Source organism: Oryctolagus cuniculus, chromosome 9 (genome assembly GCF_051225735.1).
Source record: "Oryctolagus cuniculus isolate XC-2025 breed Fujian yellow rabbit chromosome 9, ASM5122573v1, whole genome shotgun sequence".
Classification (NCBI taxonomy): Eukaryota; Metazoa; Chordata; class Mammalia; order Lagomorpha; family Leporidae; genus Oryctolagus; species Oryctolagus cuniculus.
The window spans coordinates 41,399,598-41,421,821 of NC_142875.1; the positions used below are offsets into that span (position 1 = coordinate 41,399,598).

Below are 22,224 nucleotides of genomic sequence, written 5' to 3' on the forward strand. Positions count from 1 at the left end.
TTAAAAAAAAATTAAACCCACAGTGCCTAGAGAAGCAATGAATCAGTATTGAGGCTTCTAGTGCAGAGAGTTAAGCTGTGGGTTGCAACTGTGGCATCCCATATTGGGATGCCACTGGGGTCCTGGCTACTTTATTTTCTATCTAGCTCCCTGCAATTGCTCACTGGAAGGCATCAGATGATGTCCTAAGTACCTAGGCCTCTGTCATTCAGGTGGGAGACATGAATGAAGTTCCTGGCTCCTGGCTTTGGCCTGGCCCAGATCTGGCTTTTGTGACTATTTGGGGAGAGAACTAGCAATTGGAAGATCTCTCCTGGTTCTTGCTTTGCCTTTCAAATACGTAAATAAACACATCTTTAAAAAGTGAATGAATATCAGTGTTGTGATTGAGCTCAATTTAAACAACTATGTCTTTGGTGTAGATAAATTTTCAAAAGAAATCTTCAGTACCAATCCTTAATTTACATGATTTTGCTTCTCTTCTAGTTGAATAATGTGGTTGATGAGTTTAGAAAACACTTATAAATATATCTTCTATATATTTTTCATGAAAAGTCATTAAAATAAAAAAATTGTATATTTTATAATTATTCACTTATAAAAATGGGAAGTGTCATACCCTTTATTATCTTTGTCAATATGATTTTTCACTTTGCCAATATAAAAATGTAGTTTCATGCAGATTTCCAGATGTTATAAACTTTAAATATGAAAATAGTGTCCATTTTAATAATGATGCTATCTATTTCTTATTGAGATGCATAAATGTGAATACCCTTGAACTGTACAGTTTTCTAAAAGTGATTATTTTTCTACTTGGAATTTATGATGTAATGAAAGGCATTAGAGACAAAAACACACAGTCACCCACACAGACACATAGATATACATACACTTGAAAGAGAATGTATAATCCAAACCCAAAGAATTGGTTATGAAAATAACAACTGAGTTAGATTTTATTAACAGGAAAAACATTTTTTTTAAGTAGAGGCCCATGTTTTTCAAACAACATTGTTCTTTAGGATATCCTGCTAAATTGTTACATGAGATAAGGTTGGAGAGGAAAAAAGTTTGTCTTCCAGAATCATCAATCTTACTAATAGCCACTTATTGATAAGTAATTTAAAACATGAGTAGAATTGTGAGATGATGTGGCAAGAAAAGTGAAGTTTTTTTATCCTACATTCTTTTTAGAATTTAAAAAATATTTCACCTTCCATTCTTGCCTTCTCTTGGCTATTATTGCAATTGGTTACCCGTTGTTGCAGTTGTCGAAATATTTGTTATATGATTATTTAGATGTTAATCAGTACTTTTTCTGGTAAAAAGATCATTTATTACATTGTAATATGTACTATTTCTATTTTCCTTTAGAAAATCACTGTATTCCTTTGTCATTCAGTTAAAATATAAGGATGCTTTATGGGGAGTGGATGTTTGGTCTAATGGTTAAGATGCCTATATCCCACATCAGACTATCTGGGTTCAATTCCAGGTTCTATCTCCTTGCTGTAGCCGCCTGAAAAGCAGCCCTGAAAGACAGCAGTGATGGCTGCAGTCATTGACTTCCTGCCCCAGTGGGGCACTGGAATTACATTCCTAGATCTTGGCTCATAGCTGCAACCCTCGCTCTCACAGGCATTTAGAGAGTGAACTGAAGAATGAGAGCACTCTTTCTCTGCTTCAAAAATTAAAAAAAAAGAACAACCTTTTTAAAAATATTTATTTTTATTTGTTTAAAAATTAGAGTTACAGAGAGAGAGAGAGAAAAAGAGAGATATCTTCCAACTGCTGGTTTACTCTGTAAATGGCCACAACCAGGAGCCCAGAGATTCTTTTATGTCTTCCACATGGGTACAGGGGCCCAAGTACTTGGGCTGTTTCCTCTGCTTTCCCAGGTGCATTAGCAGGGACCAAGATCAGAAGTGGAGCAGCCGAGACTTGAACCAGCACCTATATGGGATGCCGGCATCACACACAGCATCTTAACCTGCTATGCCACAATGCTGGCCCCAGAAGAATACTTTAAAGCTAGTTGTTCTTTTTAAGAATTTTAAAATAACTCATCTAGAAAACTACTGTAACATCTGGACTCTAGACCCTATGGCTGTGCAGTTTTGGTTTGGTTTGGTTTGGCGTGGTTTATTGGAGTGATGGGGTGAGAGTTGTGGTGCACCAGGTAAAGCTGCTGCTTATGAAGCGGGCATCCCGTGTCGGAGTGCCCGTTCTAGTCACGTCTGCTTCACTTCCAATCCAGCTCCCTGCTGATGTGCCTGTGAAAGCAGCAGAAAACGACTCAGGCTGTTGGGTCCCAGTCACCCATGTGGAAGACCAGGACTGAGTTCCAGGCTCCTGGCTTCAGTCTGTACCAATCTTGGCCATGGTGGACATTTGGGAAGAGGACCATCATGCGGAAGACCTCTCTTTTGCTGTCTGTTTCATTGCCTTTCAAATAAATAAATCTTTAAAGAAATGAATCGGAGTTCCTCAAAAATTAAAAATAGCACTCCTATATATTCCAGCAATGCCAAAGGAAATGAATTAAGTCTGTGAAAGAGATAGGTACAGTCTCTTGTTTATGGCAGCACTGTTCACAATAGCCAAGGAATATTCAAACAACTGCTGAATGGATAAATAAAATGTACATACACAGAACACAGTACTATTCAGCTACACAAAGAAGATGAAACTTTTTTGTTTGTTTGTTTGTTTTGTGACAGCATGGACAGAACTGGACATCGTGCTGTTAGGTGAAACAAACCAGGTACAAAGAGTTAGGTACCACATGATCTCACTGAACTGTAGAATCTAAAAGTGTCTTATAGAAGTTGAGAGTAGAATGGTGGTGACCAGAGGCTGGGACAGTAGAGAGGGAGGAGAGATGATGAAAGCTTGATTAACAAATGTTAACTTAATTAAGAGAAAGAAGTTCTGGTGTCGTGTTACACTTTAGAGTGACTGTTGATAATCATAATGTATTTATTTTTAAAAGCTAGAAGAATGATTTTGAATATTTTTACCCTAAGGAAATGATACACAAAGAAACAGATTTACTCAAATTTTCATATTATAAGCGGAAAGCATGTATCAAATCTTATGTGGTACTCCATAAATTTGTACAAATTTTATGTATCAGTTAAAAAAATACCCTAGTAAATGCTATTTTCCAAAGTGCTTACTTGATTCCTCTCCAGGAACATGCACTTTTTTCTGCTTCCAATTTGCCTTCAGAGGTATCTACAGTGCTTGCCTTATAGGTGACTCAAGTATTGTCTAATTTGATGGATCAAGCAGGATAATTAGGAATTTTGTGGAGCTTGTAAGCATTAGTAATTAACAGCCTTTCCTGAAATTTTGTATTTTGGTGGCATTCTTTTTCAAATATTATCTATATGCCCATAATTTGGGGGGTTTGTAATTGAAAAGTATTGAAATTTCTTTTTTTTTTTTTTTGACAGGCAGAGTGGACAGTGAGAGAGAGACAGAGAGAAAGGTCTTCCTTTGCCGTTGGTTCACCCTCCAATGGCCGCCACGGCCTGCGCACTGTGGCCCGGCACACGGCGCTGATCCGATGGCAGGAGCCAGGTACTCTCCCTGCACTCCCATGGGGTGCAGGGCCCAAGGACTTGGGCCATCCTCCACTGCACTCCCTGGCCACAGCAGAGAGCTAGCCTGGAAGAGGGGCAACCGGGACAGAATCCGGTGCCCCGACCAGGACTAGAACCCGGTGTGCCGGTGCCGCAAGTCGGAGGATTAGCCTAGTGAGCCGCGGCGCCAGCCAAAAAAGTATTGAAATTTCTAATTCAAGGCCGGCGCCGCGGCTCACTAGGCTAATCCTCCACCTTGCGGCACCGGCACACCGGTTCTAGTCCCAGTCGGGGCGCAGGATTCTGTCCCAGTTGCCCCTCTTCCAGGCCAGCTCTCTGCTGTGGCCAGGGAGTGCAGTGGAGGATGGCCCAAGTGCTTGGGCCCTGCACCCCATGGGAGACCAGGAGAAGCACCTGGCTCCTGCCATCGGATCAGCGTGGTGCGCTGGCCACAGCGCGCCGGCCGTGGCGGCCATTGGAGGGTGAACCAACGGCAAAGGAATACCTTTCTCTCTGTCTCTCTCTCTCTCACTGTCCACTCTGCCTGTCAAAAAAAAAAAAAAATGAAAGAAAGAAATTTCTAATTCATAACTGGTATATTACCATTCCCAATCATTGTCAGAAAATCTCCTCTAAACTAATTATTGCAAGTAACTTTAACAGAGAATGTGAGTCCTTATTTAACTTATATTTTTAATTGAGAAAGCTGAGTTCTAAAGATGTTGTTACACATTCAAAATACTGAAACTTATGGATAACCAGTAATTTTCTTTATGTATCCAAAACTTTTTAAAGAACATTATTCATAACTTTTTGTCATCCATAGATATGTAATAAATTGTGTCAAAATTTAAGGGTTAACCTCCATTTATTATCTCACAGTACATATGAATCAAGAATCAAAGCACACTTTAGATGGCTGATTCTGACTTAAGTTCTCTTATGACGTGGCAGTCAGATAGCCAGGGCTGGATCCTTTACCTGCAGGCTTGACTGGGCAGGATGAATTCAGTTTCAAGCCAACTCATTGGCAGACATCAGTCCCTTGTCGTAGGAACCTCTGTACACTACTGTCTCATGGCACAACAGCTAACTTGACCTGGCAAGTAATGCAAGAGAAAGAGAAGGAGAGGCATAGAACCTATAGATTTTTATGACTGAATCATCAAAGTGATGTCCTGTCACATTTGTTGTATTCTGTTGCATAGTTCCAGGGCTAGGACCTGGACAAGGTGTGGATAAGAACTGGAGAAATCATTAGACAGCATCCCAGAGGCCACTAAATCCTGTTTTACACAAAATACTCAGTAACTGCTTGTCACAGAAATACAGACTTTACTGTTTACTTTTTCACTGTAATAGCTCAAAAGCAATTAAATTGATTCTTCATATGTTATTTCTTGCTAATTCTATACCATACATAAAGAGTTGTGTATGAATATGTAAGTATGTAAGTTATGTAAGAGTATGCTTTTGTGCTTAGGAAATACATTCTGGGGACTTAAAGATTAACTAGGGAAGGTGGTTCAAACATGTTACCTCCCTCAATACACACCCACACACATACACAAACAAACACACCACACTCGGATAAGATAGCAAGGGAGCTGGAGACATTTTGTAAGTGGCAAAATATATATATATAATTGGTGATTCGAAGTTGTGTTATGTTCCTAGGACTGTCATAACAAATGACCATAACATTAATTGTTTAAAACCACAGAAATTGTTCCTCTCACAGGTGTCGAGCAGAAATCCAAAATCAAGATTTCAGCAGGGATGAACTCCTATAGGGGGCCATAAGGGCAAATCCATTCGGTGCCTTTTTTAGTTTCTGATGGTCTGCATCCCTGGACTGTGGAGGAAAATTCTAATATTTGTGTCTTCATTTCTGTGTCTTCTCTTGTATGTTTCTCTCTCTGTTTAAAAGATTTACATATTATTTGAAAGGCAAATTCACAGAGGGAGAGAGAGAGAGAGGGAGAGAGAAAGAAAGAGAGACAAGGAGAGGGAGAGAAAGAGATCTTCAATCCACTGGTTCATTCCCCAAATGGCTGCAGCAGCCAGAGCTGGGCCAGGCTGAAACCAGGAGTGTGGAACTCCATTCAGGTCTCTTGTGTGCGTGCCAGGAGCCCAAGCACTCAGGCCACCTTCCTCTACTTTCCCAAGCGCATCACCAGGGAGCTAGAACAGAAGTAGAGCAGCCAGGACTTGAAAACCAGAGTTTATATGGGATGTGGGCATCACAGGCAGCAGTTTACTTGGTGGTAGCTTAACCTGCTGTGCCACAGTGCTGGCCACATCTTCTGGATCTTTCTAATCTTCCTCTTACTTTGTCATTGGATTAGTATCTACCCTAAACCAAGGTGATATTTTCATCTCAAAATCTTTAACTTAATTACATTTGTGAAAGACATTTTTCCTAGTAAAACAGCATTCCTAGCTTTCAGGAACTTAACATGGACATTTAATTTTGGGGTCACTATTAAACTCACTACAGAGTGATGGTCATTCCTTCTACAACTCTTGCTACTTTTCCATAAGTCTAAATTATTTAAAACAGAGATTGTAATGTCAAATAGTGTAATAACCTAAAAATCATGGCATATGACAAGCCAACTTTCTTTTAAAGATTAACTTTTAAAAATAGGTTTTTGTATATCAAAGTATTTTATGAATCTGTGCTTCATCATCATTCACACTTTGAAGTAGGCGTGGATTATAGGATGTCAAAACTCTCTTCCACATTGTCTGGACTCTCAAACTTTTGCTTTAATCTTTTGAGAATATTTAGGATATCAAAGGTCACTTTCACTTCAAAAGGAAGAACCATGTTCTCAATTTTACAATCTTTGTAGGGAGATCTAAAAGAGGCCTTCTATGAAGTTAATTGCCATTAAATAACAACTTTCTCAAATAATAGGGTATTGCAGCTCCAAGAAATATTTTCATTTGTGTGTTTGATTATTTATTATTTTGTCTTTTTTCAAAATGTGTATTAAGAATCGCCTTTTTTCCCCACATATCTTAAGCAGGCCTGCAGCCCTAAATTTGATTATTTCTTATCTACATGTTGAATTAAAGTGGCTTTATATAGCATCTCACATTGTAAAATGATCCATGAACAAACCCAATCATTTTGAATCAAAGGATAGTCTGTTCTCATGTAGCTGGAAGAGTGAGGACTGTGATGAGCATGCCTCTGAAGTAACTGCAGAGATGCACACATGCAGGGACACACACTTACACAACAGGACTAGTCTAGTCCTATACTTGGCTAAGTAGAATCTCTAAATGAATAGTGATAGAAGGCAAATGTCTTGCTGACTGTAGGATTTAGCTTTTTAACAATTGAAATCACTTTACTCTAGTCTGCATGAGATTATTTAAGCTTTACTATTATGGTTTTATAAGCATTTCATCTCCAGTGTCTACCACTTTGTTTTTGTTAAGTAAATAATGACTATATAAATGTACACATCATGAGTGATATAATGATTCAATTCACACGACAGCTAAATATAGTCAAGCATAAATGCATTGCAGTTAAATCAAAGAATCATGGCAATGACAGAACTTATAATCAAATGTGTGCATGTGTGTTCATATGAATGCATGGGCTTCTTCTCTTCTTGGAAGTCTTTAAGAATTGTGGAATGATAGGATATAATGCTGAAAGCAAGCTCAGGTGGTCATCTGGTACTAGGCCTTTCTTCAAGAGACAAGCAATTATTATCCCCATGATCTATTAAACTACATTTTCTTTAGCATGTGACAGCTAAGGTGATGCTGATCAAAAAATACTGCTTTCCATTCTTAAACAATTTCACATGCACATAGATGTTTAACAAGTGCCTTTTTGGAGCTATTATGAGAAAACACTAGCAGCCTTGGTCTGGGGGAGTAATTTATGATACCTAGGTAAATGATGTCCAAGATCACCTTGCTCACATTAGCCATGTGGTAGCACTATCCCTGCATTGCAGTCTTTCTTTAACCCTAATGACAAGTGTGATAAGAAAATAATGGCACCATGAGCCCTATTTTAGTTGCTTACTCTGTTTCTTCTTCCAGTATCTGCTGCCTCAGATCATCTGTCAGTTAGTTAACAGAGGATGGGGTGGAGGAGAAACTGCAGAGGAGTGAGTGAGTGAGAGAGGAATGCTGTGGATAGGAGACCTTGTGTCTGTTACTCCTCGCCCAATCTTTCTTCCCCTTTGGTTCATTAACTAGAAATGTGGAGAGGTGAGGGAGATGAATTTAACTTGTTTTGACGTGAGTGAGGGACAGGGAAGTGTGGCAGCTTCCATAATATTTCTACCCCCGAGAGAAGTAATTGGAAAACGTGTTGTGTGGTTAGGTGTTGTAATGAAAAATAAAAGAATGATAGAGGAGAACAGTGGAATCAAATTATAAGCGTAAGGCACGTGTGCAGAAGTTTTTAGCCACTTGCAAAATTGAGAGATACTATCAGGACTGTGCAAATACATTGCTCTGATTAATTTTCCTGAGGTGAAATAAGAAAATATTTATAAAATTGAAAATCCTGCCATGAATAAAATTTTCTATGATTATAATAGAATAAAATAAGCTGTAACTTGTATCTATTGCATGTGAAGCTGTAAAACAGTTACATATTAAAGAACTGAATAAAAAGATTTCTCTGTGAGCATAAAAGGACTCTGTTAAAATGTTACTCTCAGTTGCTTAAAATGTTGAAAAAATCCAATAAACAAACTAATGACTAATTTATCATAGAGAGCTTTTTATTTGATTTTCTAAATACTTGTATGGGAGTTTTATTTTATTACTGTTTGTCCAGAACCCTATTTCATGTATAAAAGCTGTGGTTGATTTAGTTAAGAGGGTAAAAGGTGGTTAAGTTCAAGTGAATTAGTCCTTTAGTTTTAATGAAATGAGTAATTCAGTTATAATTTAGATATAATATATGGGGTTCTAGTTTTTCTTTTTACATATGGAATGAAAGCTTTTAACTGCATAAAAATTCCTTAACAGTATATTTGAACAAATCATTGATATAAAGGAAGGGTTTATTGAGAAAAAAAACCTCCTAACATACAAAGCATTTCACTTATATGAAGCTCTAGAAATATTCTATTGTCAATCCAAACCGAAGAAACTAAAATGAGATAATTGGGAAGGTGCCCATAAAGTCAGCCTGAATATATTATCACAACTATATATGAGATAATATTTGTTTTAAAAAGATTCTATGGCACTGTAAACTCAGTCTCATTAGAGACTGCATTTAAAAGGCTTATAAAGTTACTCATTAATGTTATCTTGTTGTATCTCCACAGCTTTTTCATTAAAGAAAATTCAGCAGAAAGCATTTTCTCCTGATAGCAGGAACCAATTTGCAATAAATGTTCTGGAAACCACTAGGGAAGCCATTACTGAGGTCTAATAAAAACAGACAAGCGTAACTTGTTCTATATTTTTGTTTCAATCACATACAGATGAGACCCCGCTTTCTACGCCAACTGCAAGAGACAGCCTTGACAAACTTTCTCTAACTGGGCATGGACAACCACTCCCTCCAGGTTTTCCATCTCCTTTTCTGTTTCCTGATGGACTGTCTTCCATAGAAACCCTTCTGACTAACATACAGGTAGGCTTTTGTGCAAAATGTAAGAAAGGAACATGGAACACCCAATTTTAGATATTTCCCCCCGAATTCACAATATTCCAACTTAATGAATTCATGAGATTGAAGGAACCATGGTATTAAAAATTGTCTTGCAATTTCAATTTTAGACTTGAAATACTAAATCAGATGGGCCCAGAAATACTCAAGTATGTATATTAAACCATATTAAAACTTACATGAAAATGACAGGGGAATTTTGAAAATCTTTCCATCTAAGTGCTCTTTTCATTGCCTACTAATGGAAGGAATTTAACTGTTTAGTTCTGTCTGATCTACTAAATGACGGCATACCAGTTCTAATAAATATTTAGTTATTTTTAAACTGTAGCCTTTCAGTGAGGAAATGATCTGTTTAATCATTTTTAAATATATCTAATATAGAGGGATCCACAAGAAGAAACCCAGTGCTTCATAAATAAGTTTGTTTCAATTAATAGGGTTTCTTCAAAGAGGAAACTTCAAAAAGCCATACAAAACTTTCCACGGATTTCCTATGTGTTCTTCAGGATGTATATTTTACGTACAGTACATTATGAATCAAAAATACTTACAGTTAACAATAACACAGAGCATGGAGCCAAGATAATAAGAGTGTTTGGGATAGAAGAAAACATAATTTTCTTGCCCACACATGAAGTGATCATGTGGTTCCCAGATGGGGATTTTTGCCATCTATTTTTCTGTATGTGAAGTAGCTGCTTGTAGGCATGAGCTTGCAGAGGATAATCACTTTAAATTTTTTTTTTTTTACTGTAACCCTTCATCCTCAGTTATTGTTTTCTGTACACATTTCTTTCCATATTAAACTTTCTCCCAGTAGAAATGTAATTAATTTTATTTATTTCTCCAAGGACATAACAGAAGGCCTTTAATGTAACATATCTTCTCATCTATTAATATGGCATTTTTAATACTAATGTAATTACCGTCTCCAGAATTGTATTATATTTTAAGATTTCATATCTCAGCAATTGAAATAAATCATCAGTGCAGCTTAAACTCTTAATCATAGTTGAATAGTTGATTATATTTTAAAATAAACATGACTTTTTTCCAAATTTCACCCAAATTATCGTTTTTATGAGTTAGAGTTTTAGTGAATTTCTCTTCTTGCTGTTAAATGCTTTCAGAAATATTCTTCAACATTTCTAAGTTTTTAAAAGTAAGAGAATATTTCATTTTCTTATTTATGCAATTCCCTGCGAAGCAGAGAACAAGCCATATGTCTTCACCCAGAGTTCCTTCCCAGGCCAGTGAGAATTTCAGGAGAGAAAACATTTCTGGGTTGCACAGAGCAAAGCAGCGTGTTCCTGTGAAGACGCAGTTCCTACATGGACCCTTGACTGTATGGGACCACTGAATGCCATCACTGCCAGTGTGTGAATGTTCTTCCATCCATCTATCCCGTGCACAGACAGGGAATATTATCTACATCACTTAAAACCAGAATTATCTCTTTGAAAAAGACAAAAAAGGAGAAAAGAAAGGCCCAGCTTTAAAATGTACACATTTTAGCCAAAAAAAAATACTATTGAAATGGTTCAAGGCATACCCTCCTATGCCTTGTGGACATATTTTAGTAAGAATTAATGATAGGGTAGTAAAGACGAATTAATTTATTTCTCATTTCCAAATCATAAGATTTGCATCTGATAAAGTTAGAATATCTACAACAAGAATGCCTCCTTAAAAATAAGTTATGGTCGTTACTTCGATCTTATCTATTAGTATTTATATATGTAAGTATATATACTTATGTATACTTATATATATACTTATATATATTTACATGTATATATATAAATATATATGTGTGTACATAAAGTAAAATAAAGATTAAATATCTTACTGAGTTCCATGTACAAGTATTCAAACACACATACATGCATATATATATACACACAAATATACAATGCATACGTGTACATGCATAACACTTATACAAATATACACATGTGTACTAGGTATAGATCTAGTAATGAGTTCACATCATTTTGTAAAAAGGAGATAGATGATATCTATTAGTGTCATGTTTATGGAGTTATGGTAGTATTCTAGAAATGGTATAGAATGTTTAAACAGTCATGACCCCAGCTTATTAGCTATACAGTATGAATGTGTTTGCTGTCCAAATTATAATTTCGGTGATTACATTCTGCCTATCTCAATTTCCTCTGCAGTTTCAATTATATATAATGGGGTTCTCTGCTTTTTATGTCAAAAAGGAAGCATAATTTTGTGTACTAAGTTGGAAGCTCCATATTTCTTTTGAGAATCTGCTTTTTTATTAGAATTAATTATTAAAGCCCCCTTAAAATGTTATTGTTTTAATAGTCAATAATTTAATTTCATAACAAACTGTAATTTAGCAATCCTGAATTGCTAAATTTGCAATGATTACTACAGGTGTTCCCTCTGTGATACCATTATCAAAACTCATTTTTCATTGTTTTGTGCTTTAAAATGAAAATTATATATATTAATATAGAATTAGACCACAGATTTTTATTAACTAGTACAATTTTCCTGCTACTTCTTGACTATTGAATATTTTAAAAATTAAATGTGATAATAGATGAAGATGTGTACAGTAAAGGATATTAATTTTATATTAGTGAGGAATGTAGACACATTTTTGTTTCCTTGCTTTTTAAAACTTCTTTACTTTACAAAGAATGTGGCTTTTTTTTTCTTTTCAATAGCGCCATCTTTCCCCATTCAAACATGTCCTTGGAGAACTTCCCATGAGATTTTACACAAGGAAAATAAAATTTTGTGTCAGCTACCATTTGTGCTTTAATGATAACCATCATGTTTCACTATAGAAAACAAATTTGAGCCAACCAGCCATTGTCTACAGATCTTGGCTTCCACCAGAACACACTAAGGGGAGGATTCTACTTGCCATTCAAAATCTGAATTTCTATGCTGGAAAGCATACCTGCAATCTATGAGTATACAGGATAGGGAGCAATATGTACTTTGTTCATCCGTCTTTTTGCAAAAAGGATTTTGAATATCTCACATATAGGAAAATAAGAATAGGTAAATATGTAAAAATAAAGTGGAAATATTTAAAAAAGGTACAGAATATAAAATTTAGTTAGGGATAAGATTAGCACTGAAGATACTTTCCATAATTGAATATATATCAGGGAGTTGATTCACTATGGTTTGTGAAATTAAACAAACAAGGAAGATTTAAAAGAGATGTCAAAAACATAGTAAATGGGAGCCACATGTTCATTGACTGTGGTCTAATAAATGGACATAATCTAACTGTGGTCTAAGAAGTATTCTCTACTTCTATGTTGAAGGAAATACAGTGAAAAAGAATGTAAGTATTAAGGCTGAAATACTCTGATTATCCATCTTCAAACCTTTATGTGTCAAAGTCATAGCCAATAATTTTAACTTTATTTTTATACCTTTTAAAAAACACCAATAGTTTGTTCATTGACATTTTTAATGCATACTTCCAACTGTAATACATTTAGACAATTTTGCTGGATACTATATGTTCCAGTGAGAGCAAAATTCAGTGTGAACTTCATAGAGAAGTTACCTGGAAAATTCACAGAAGTTATATATATCAATTTGAAAGTAATACTATTATTACTGATGGTTAACATACTGTCCTAATGATTTGTAGATTCCGTGAACACTACTTGATATTGTTTATCAAGCCCCCTGCTGCACTGAAATTTAATCAGTATTCTGTAATTTTTGTAGCAGAGCTGTCACTTGGAAAAATATAGTTTTACATATGTATCAGTTTGACTCCAGTACAGATTTTTGTTCACACTGGACTCCTACTGATGTGCACTTATGTAAAGTCTAAAAATGAAATTTAATTTTATATAGCTTATAAGTAGTCCCTAGAGGGTACTGGATACTAAAAGCTAGTATTTTTCAGACATAATCAGCAGGAATAGGTAATATATTGCCATTAGCCACATTAGCAGCAACGGTAACAAAAGGAAACAGTAAACATAAATGCTCTTAGCAACTTCATTCTTTACAAAGGAATATTAATATAAAATTACACAAATTAGACTTGCCGTTTAACATTATTCAACATGTTTATTCATAATGATTGTTTCATGTTTAAAGAACACCAAAATATTGTGTTTTGTCAGCCAAGGACAATAATAGTTTAATAGTAATTTATTTTAAACAGCTACTGATAATACAACCAATCAACACATTAAGTGGTGCCAACATTGGCATCTTGCTAAATAATCTCTAGACATTGCACAGAGAGTACATCTTTCAAAGATAAGTCAACAAGAGCAATCAGAGCAGAAAATTAGAATTTGGTATCTTAGAATTAAAATACAGCTAAACTAAAGTTTTAATTGGGGTGATCTAAAAGGGCACTAGATGTAATGATCTCTTTCATTTGTTACTAATTGTTTGTTCCTGATGAAGAAGAAACATACACAGGAATGTTGCTGAATTGAGTTAAGATGGCAGTTATCTTAGCAGCTATGTTTTATTGTTAAAACAACAAAAGAGTAGGGAGGGGCAAGCTGCCACTTAGAAATCCTTCTCCAGCTTGTTTCATATCACAAGAATTATGCCAGGACTCAGGGTCAGGTATAGCAAATATGAAATAATTTATGTGTGCTTGAAAAGCGAATAAAAATGGCTTTTGACAATGCTAAAGCTGTACTGGTTGGCTGAAGTAGAGTTTCATCTCTATTGGGATTACAAATCAAGCTGGAGTTTAAATTCCTGAAGCAAAGTGCTCATGTTGTCTCTGGCGAAAAGGGGGGGGGGGGGGCAGTCATATTCCCCAGTACAACTACAAATGGCACAACCTTCTGTTTCATTTACTATTTCAGTTTAAAATTTAGTCTCATATTCACAAGGCCAAATACTTTCTACTTTAAAAAAGCCTTTCATACTGCTTAATTGGTCAGAATGTTTAGCTCTAATTTTTACAGATTTTTCTGGTGTATAACATTTTAGGAGAGAAAACATAGAGAATGTTTTTTATACATTTAACATTCTCATAATCTCATTTTTAAAAATCTCAAAATATGGCTATATTTTCAGAGGCATAGAGTAAGTAAATATATATTTAATATCTATATATAATCTCAATAATTAGATGCATGATTAAATAAAATTTATTTTTACCATGTGCCCCTTCAAATTATGCCATTAGTTTTCTAAAAGTTATTCCCAGTTTGTTACAAACATATTGAATGCTTTAAAAAAAAAGATGCACTACAAAGCCACTACATTTAGGATCCCTTGAATATATTATATATTGTAGAAAAATACTGTCACATTAAGATTTCTATTCATGAAATTTTAAAATCTACTGTATACCAGGCTATCCCTGCTCCCTAGGGATATAATGTTATAAGAGAGAAAGTTTCCATACTTCAGATAGCTTACATTTTAGTGGAAAAGGCACAACATGTATCAGTGAAGAAATAAATAAATAACAATAGTAACTGATTAATGCTTTGAAGAATTTTAAAGAATAAGAAAAATACATTTGGAAGGGTGTTTCAGATAGAGAGGTAAGACAAATCTTTTCAGGTATGGTGACTTTGAGAAAATATGACATGAAATGGGGGTGTGGGCCATGCACAATTCTGGAGGAAAAGCATTCAAAAGCACAGTGTAACAGGAAGCGCGAAGTCCCTGGGGGAATGAGCCCCAAGATGGCAGTGAGTACTGCAAGCATCATATGGGGTTGCATAAACCATGTCAGATACTTAGCTGTTGAAGGATTTCAGGCTAGATTTTTGCTCAGTTCTTTTTTTTTTTTTTCTTTTTCAGATGTGCTTATGTGCTGCTTTTGTTTAGCTTTGGATCTAGATATTCTAATCAGACTTGACGAAACCTGCATTCCATAAATATTTTTCTGTCTAAAATAGTTTAATTAGACTGAGAAGTTTCATATTTTACTTATGGTATTTGTCTTAGTGAGTGCAGGGTGAATGCATGAGGATTAAAGAATTTGATAAGTGGGTTTTTCTCCTTTAAAATGCTTTTAAGTAATGAATGAAATGTGTTTTGCATCAAAACATATTACCATTCTGAATAACTTCTTTGTACAGGGGCTCCTAAAAGTTGCCATAGATAATGCCAGAGCTCAAGAAAAACAGGTTCAACTGGAAAAAACAGAACTGAAGATGGATTTTTTAAGGGAAAGAGAACTAAGGGAAACGCTTGAAAAGCAGTTGGCTATGGAACAAAAGAACAGAGGTATTTCCAAATAAGTTTAATACTTTAAGTAAAATATCCAACATAATAATACTATGCTTGGTTATTCACTTTGAGACTTAACTTGTTAACTAGGTTGTAGCTGAAAATCAGGGCAGAACTTGAATCTTGGGCTCTTTGTAGTTCTTAATCTCCAGAATACATGTTTTCTCTTCTGTTCCTACTGCAGGGAATTGAAACATATCCATTATATCATTAATCATTTAATTTTATTGCTTTTAGAGCTTAATGAATTCATATTCTTTAAGATAAGAATGAGCTCTGATAAGATGACAGCCATGAAGAAAAATTTTCTGTTCATTCACAATTGTCCTTTGAAAATCTTATGAGTTAAAGTCATAAAGCTAAAATAGAAAACACTGATTATTTAAGTGAAGAAAGATTAGTAAGATACTTATCAACTGAAATTGAAGACTGATGACTATCTGAGAAAATGACTGAAGTTAAGTGTTTGTATGATTTTCTTTCTGAATGTTTCATTCCTATTCATTGAGGTCAAGTACACAGAGTGAAAACTGATATGAATTCTTGTTGGATAAATCTAATGATATTATTGATCTATGAAAGGTTTCTTTTAACACACTGTGTGATATATCCATAGCTAATTTTTTTATTTTTTTATTTATTTTTAATTTTTTTTTGACAGGCAGAGTGGACAGTGAGAGAGAGAGAGACAGAGAGAAAGGTCTTCCTTTTGCCATTGGTTCACCCTCCAGTGGCTGCTGTGGCCAGAGCGCTGCAGCCGGCGCATCGAACTGATCTGAAGCCAGGAGTCAGGTGCTTCTCCTGGTCTCCTGTGGGGTGCAGGGCCCAAGGACTTGGACCATCCTTCACTGCACTCCCGGGCCATAGCAGAGAGCAACCGGGACAGAATCTGGCACCCCGAGTGGGACTAGAACCCCGTGTGCCAGCGCCACAGGCGGGGGAGTAGCCTATTGAGCTGCAGTGCCCGCATCCATAGCTAATTTTGAAGTTTATATTTGTATGTTTATTTTATGAATGAATTTGTAAAGTATTATCTTTACAATCAATTCCCTTTGTATGCCTCAACTATTATATTTACTAAGTATTCTAGAAATAGGAAGAACAAATTTTCATTCATTGAATATTATCCAATATTATTGTTCCACATATTCTGTTTTAATATATATTGATATAGTCATTTAAAAGTCATTGTTTCTATTTTGCTGTTGGAACTAGCAAGGCTTACCAGTTTGTTTCATGAGCTATTATGAGGAAAGAGCTAGGGGGTTTCTAGGATGAATTCCATTTGGGAAACTGTCACCATATGTAAATAGCATAGTTTTAAATAATGTGACTTCATGTAAATTTAGGTGCTAAAGTAATCAAGACCAAATAAACATTGTAAATTGACCTGAATAAGGGCGCTTACTCATACAGCTCAATCTATGGAACATCTTCCGCAAAACAGCCATGCCTTGATTTTGTACTCAAATGGACAAGTCATTTTTGTAAGTCTTAAGGGCAGGCCCTTGAAATGCTGCAATAACTGGTTACTTTTGAGACCTTTAAGTTTGATTGGTTCAAGTCTGGTGGAAGAATTTCCATTCTATTTTATTCATTTAGCCACTAGAGGGCAAAATATTCACAGATCACACCAGGAAATTCCCATTTAATTAATTATGAACAGTAAATTAAAGTTCATAATTACCAATACTTACCTATTATTAATGTGTCTATGTAAGCCATATATTACTCTAAAGAGAGAGCATGGCAGTCTCATTTGTTTCAGACTCAGGAAGAAGTGAGTGGTCAATGACAAAGCACTGGGTATTGAGCTTTTAGTGCAGGGGAGTATACAACTCATATAAATATTTCAGAAGTTGCTGTCTCTTCTAAAGGAGACTTATAAACAATCATCTTTGGAAGGGGAAATTAGTAGCCAAGTAATTTTATTAAGATAATCATGCGATTTTCACACTAGTAGATAAAAGAAATTAGCATGTTTTTAAAATCAGTTCTAATTACTTTTCTTTCAAGATTGGGGCCAATGGACCTTGAGAAAAACATTTTAAGAAAATACATTAATCTGGTATAAACTCAGTAAGTTAATGAACTGCCGTCTTAGCAATATTAATAATGATAAAAATGGGATAAATGAAACTAATATACTTGACTCATTATTACTTATTTTTATTTTGACTGAATATTGTGTTTGATGAAAGCATTCTTACTATTTAATCTGTAGTAAGAAATTAAATAGTAAACTGGGAATGATTGTCCTTCATAACTAACAAGAGAACCTTCTTATATACTGGCTCAGTCACATTGGTATTGACAGTGTTTATCAATAATTGAAAAATAAATGATTTAAAAGAAAAACACATATATCCTTCCTATAAGTTTATTAGTTACCATATTTAGCAAAAGTTAAAAAATTATAAAACTGAAAGTATAATTAATATACATTTTGAGAAAAGCACCTGTTTTTATGTATTGATTACATATTATTTACAAATGTTTAAATTGTCCAATAGGAGAACGATGTATTATAGTCAATGTTTTGTGTTACAATAGACTTTTTCTATAAAAAGTATTTGCTGTCAGTAGGACACTGCTGTTAGTAGTGAGGTTTTATACCTCACCTTATTACTACAGAGTGAAACTGTTATAATTTTCTTAAAATATATTATAGTGCTTAAATTTGCAGTGAAGAAATCATTCTCTAAGAAAACTGTGATAACTTCAACCAAAAAATTATTTCTGCATCTACTTGTAATAATTAAGAGTATTTTTCTCATATGCAAAAATATTTGTTATATATTCTAAACTGTCAAATAAGTTTGTGAAAAATCTGGTTGATGTAACATTGTTTTCCAAAGCTTAAGAGGAGAAATGCTTCATTTGCTACTAAAAATTGACACTTCATAAGGAGATAGGAGGCACGCTTATAAAGGTCTGCACTAATCAAACTACTCTGCACTGTTCTGATTCAAGGGCAGAGAACTAAACCACAAAATTCATTTAATCAAGCTTCCTTTATCAGTGAATACAAATATTTACTAAAATTAGCTTCCTATTAAATTTATCTCTACATACGACAATTAAAGGCATTTTTAGAATAGTTCAAGGCTGAAATAAAAAAATTGGCCTCCTCAGACCTTTTACTGGGAATTGTTTTAGGTAAAGGTAGATTTTTTTTTTTTTTTACTTCCTCTGGGTAGGTAGACTCAGTCCAGGAGGAAAAAATAATATAAAATCAGAGCTCTTTTGGAAACTAATAATGTTGCAAAAATAAGAAAAAAATAATGGTATAAATATATATACTCTTTTCTAGCTATAGTTCAAAAGAGGCTAAAGAAAGAGAAGAAGGCCAAGAGAAAATTACAAGAAGCTCTTGAATTCGAGACAAAACGACGCGAGCAAGCAGAGCAGACACTGAAACAGGCAGCTTCCACAGATAGTCTCAGGGTCTTAAATGGTAAGAGGGGATCTGTGTGTGCATGAATAACTTTTATTTTTAATACTCAAAGGCAATTTAGACATTGTGCTTCCACATACTGCTATTTACTGATTCATTCAGCTATGCTTGTAGCTAAAAGCAGGGTGCTAGGAATGTGGTAGGAAACATTATTTCTCAGGTGTTTCCACTGCTTTGTACTTAACTTCAGTATCTGGGACTTGGCAATGTTTCTCTGTTGAAGCAACTATGTCTCTATTGAAAACTAATAAAGCAGTGATCTGTTCACAATCTTTATCCTATTTTTTGAACAATGTTGTGTTACTTATTTATCTGCTCAAATTTTTTTCAAAATCTTCTCATTACACTTTTTGTTCAACCTTTAAGATGACAGAGATTTATGTAATTTTAATTCAGCACTGAAGTAACAGGTTGCTCTTTTTTTTCAAAGGACAATAGGAATCAAATGAAATATGTGTCACTCTTACCTTTCTGTGCTTTTAGACTCTCTGACCCCAGAGATAGAAGCTGACCGCAGTGGCGGCAGAACAGATGCTGAAAGGACAATACAAGGTAGGAATTTGCAGAAGGCTATAAATCTAGATCTTGCTATATGAGTTTTTCCTCAGCTTTAGCCTGCTATTCAAGCATGTAGCCTACCATCTGGGCCACATCAAAACAAGTTCAAACAAGGTCAAGTTCATCTTGCTTGTTTATGTGAGTGAATTCATTTTGTGCTGATAGATTTTCTTTAAATTAACAGGTCATTTCTGTTTATACAATGCAATTAAAAAGGAATAATTAATTTTAAACAATGTATGATTTAATCTTGGACACAGTAAATGTGCTTTATTGAATATTTGAGGTCCAATCTAATACAGGAAAGGTTTATAAGTCCTAAACTGCATAAGTAAAATCACAGATTAATCAAATAGGTCTTTCACAAAACTTAAAAATATTTAACTACTCATTTTTGTGACAGTTACTGCAAGGTACATGTAAAATTAACTAGTTGAATGTTATCAATAAATAAGATTGTTTAGTTCCTTTGCGGATTTCCAAATGTTCTGTATGTCATTATATACAAGTTAATAACACAAATCTGCTGAGCAAAATCATATATAGAATACTAAAGGGAGTTGATTAAACACTTAGAAGAGCTAAATATGTATATTGCTGAGACTGTACTGTTAGGAAAGAACAAAATCAGAAGGTACCATTTATAGTCAAGCATGTATTCTGGGCAAGAAACAATCTAACAACATGAATACTAAACAGTAAAAAAGAACATTTGTTTTCTGTTTAAATGAAGATAATTCTTCAAAGAGAAGCCTAAAATGACTACCTAATCCCCCCAATTTTTTTGCATTTTAAGTTCAGTCATTTTTGAATATTGAATGACACTAATTGTATGACTTAACTCCAAAAGTGTCATTTTCTTTGTTTAGTGTAAAAGAAACAAAAGTGTAGTGTCATATGTGCAGAAAGTAAAAATCAGAACTTGAAGAAACAGTACCAAGGAAAGTACACTATATTACTTCACCTGTTTATTTTACCTGAGGCCATGATAATTAGGTTTTTAATCCTAACAACTGGATGATGTGTTGTTATGAGCATCTCCTTGGATATATATGATAATGCAATTGTCTATTTTAAAAGATATCAATTTTTAGAGAATTATGGATTTCAACAAAATTGTGTATGTATGTGTGTATAATGTTATTAAAAAACTAATTATTTGTATGTTATAAATATTACATGCACATTAGAAACAAGTCAGTCCCCTTATCAGGGCAATAGCTTTAATAAGGCTATAGTTATCATTAGCCGCTGTTTGTGTATGGAGGGGCTATTCATGCACTAACTTAGATAGTGTCCACATGGTCTAAGAATACATGTGAACCTTCAGGTCAGTGTGATACATCAATTATCTGCTATACTCAGAATCCAGACGGTGATTCAAACTCAATTTAGGGGAAGCAAAAGACAATGTAGTCCTACGTATATATGGGAGGTCTTTGTTAACATTACCAAGTAAGTTAAGTAGTGATTAAACATTTTTTCATAGTTGACAATAAATGTATAATATGAATTCAGTCAGCAACATTTTGGTCATTAATAAAGCTGTGGGTATTTTGTTTGAACTTATGTTCACAAATATTCAAATATATACTTTATATGAATAAAATCTTTCTGCATGAGATAGAAATATTAACAATTCTTGATTTGCATTTTTGTGATTGGCTTATTCTGAAGAAAAAAAAGTGTTAATCACAAATTACCTTCCTTTTGCTCTCCAGAATGCAGTCAATTGGATAATACAGTAAACTCACTCATGTAACCTCATGATAAGGGAAACAAAATGTTTGTACAACAGTTATACCTAGTGAGTTAAGTTCAAATATAAATAATTATGGATTTGTTTTTCTTTACATTTTAATATAAAATCTTCACCCATTCATTCATTAGCATGTCAGTTATTGTTAAAAATTCAGTTTATTTGTTATAAGACACTTTATTAATATTCATGATTTATTAGCTAGTAAAAGTTTACTCAAATGTAATTTTCAAAAAAGGACTGTAGGTGAAACTGTTTGTAGCAGCTAGTTGCTAAAAATTCACCAGTAGTTAGGCTATTCCAATACTGAAAAATAGGAGCATAGAGATCATCTTTTGCAACTCTAACTTCATTAAGTTACAGCTCACTTAGCCCTGCCCTTTGATTTCTTTTTCTAACCTTAAACTAAATTAATACATTTGGAAGCTAAGAAACAGAACACAATTAACTACAAACAGAAGGAATCAAAGAAGGAAGACTGTCTTTAGTCAAATTCTGTCTAAGCTCAAAAATGGGAAAAGCAGGGAAGAAAGAACCAGAACTCATTAGTAACTTGTGAAATGGTCTATGCTATGCATTCTGGGAGCCATGAGCATCTTCTGCCTCACAACTCAAGAGTGACACAAACATAGCTTCTTGCTCCTTTGCTTTCTTGCTCCCAGGTTCCCAAGCCCAGGTGTTATAATACTGTTTGTATTCTTTCTTTCTCCCAGTCCAGTCATAACAGAAATTATTCTCTATTCCAAAATAAACTCAACTTAATTGGGAAAGAAAAAAAAATAAGCTCACATTTTTATGTTTGTCATGTATTTACTTATTTTTAATTTTTTAATAGATAAATGTCACATTTAGACCAATATTTTGTCACTAGAAGTCGGGCCCTTAAATACCATTTGAGTGCCAACTAATTACCCCCAAATATGCATCTTAGGTTATACTAAATATTGCTTTATTGACA

The 22,224-nt window shown here is 34.5% G+C and overlaps 1 protein-coding gene across 1 annotated transcript in view; it reads left to right on the plus strand.

Moving 5' to 3' along the window:
- Positions 1 to 22,224, plus strand: part of DACH1 (dachshund family transcription factor 1) — a 438,352-nt gene that overhangs the window by 383,983 nt on the left and 32,145 nt on the right. The window contains exons 7-10 of the mRNA XM_008260046.5: positions 9,071 to 9,222; positions 15,342 to 15,489; positions 18,806 to 18,949; positions 19,433 to 19,501. Of these exons, the coding sequence (XP_008258268.2) occupies positions 9,071 to 9,222; positions 15,342 to 15,489; positions 18,806 to 18,949; positions 19,433 to 19,501 (513 nt within the window). The remainder of the gene's footprint in view (positions 1 to 9,070; positions 9,223 to 15,341; positions 15,490 to 18,805; positions 18,950 to 19,432; positions 19,502 to 22,224) is intronic.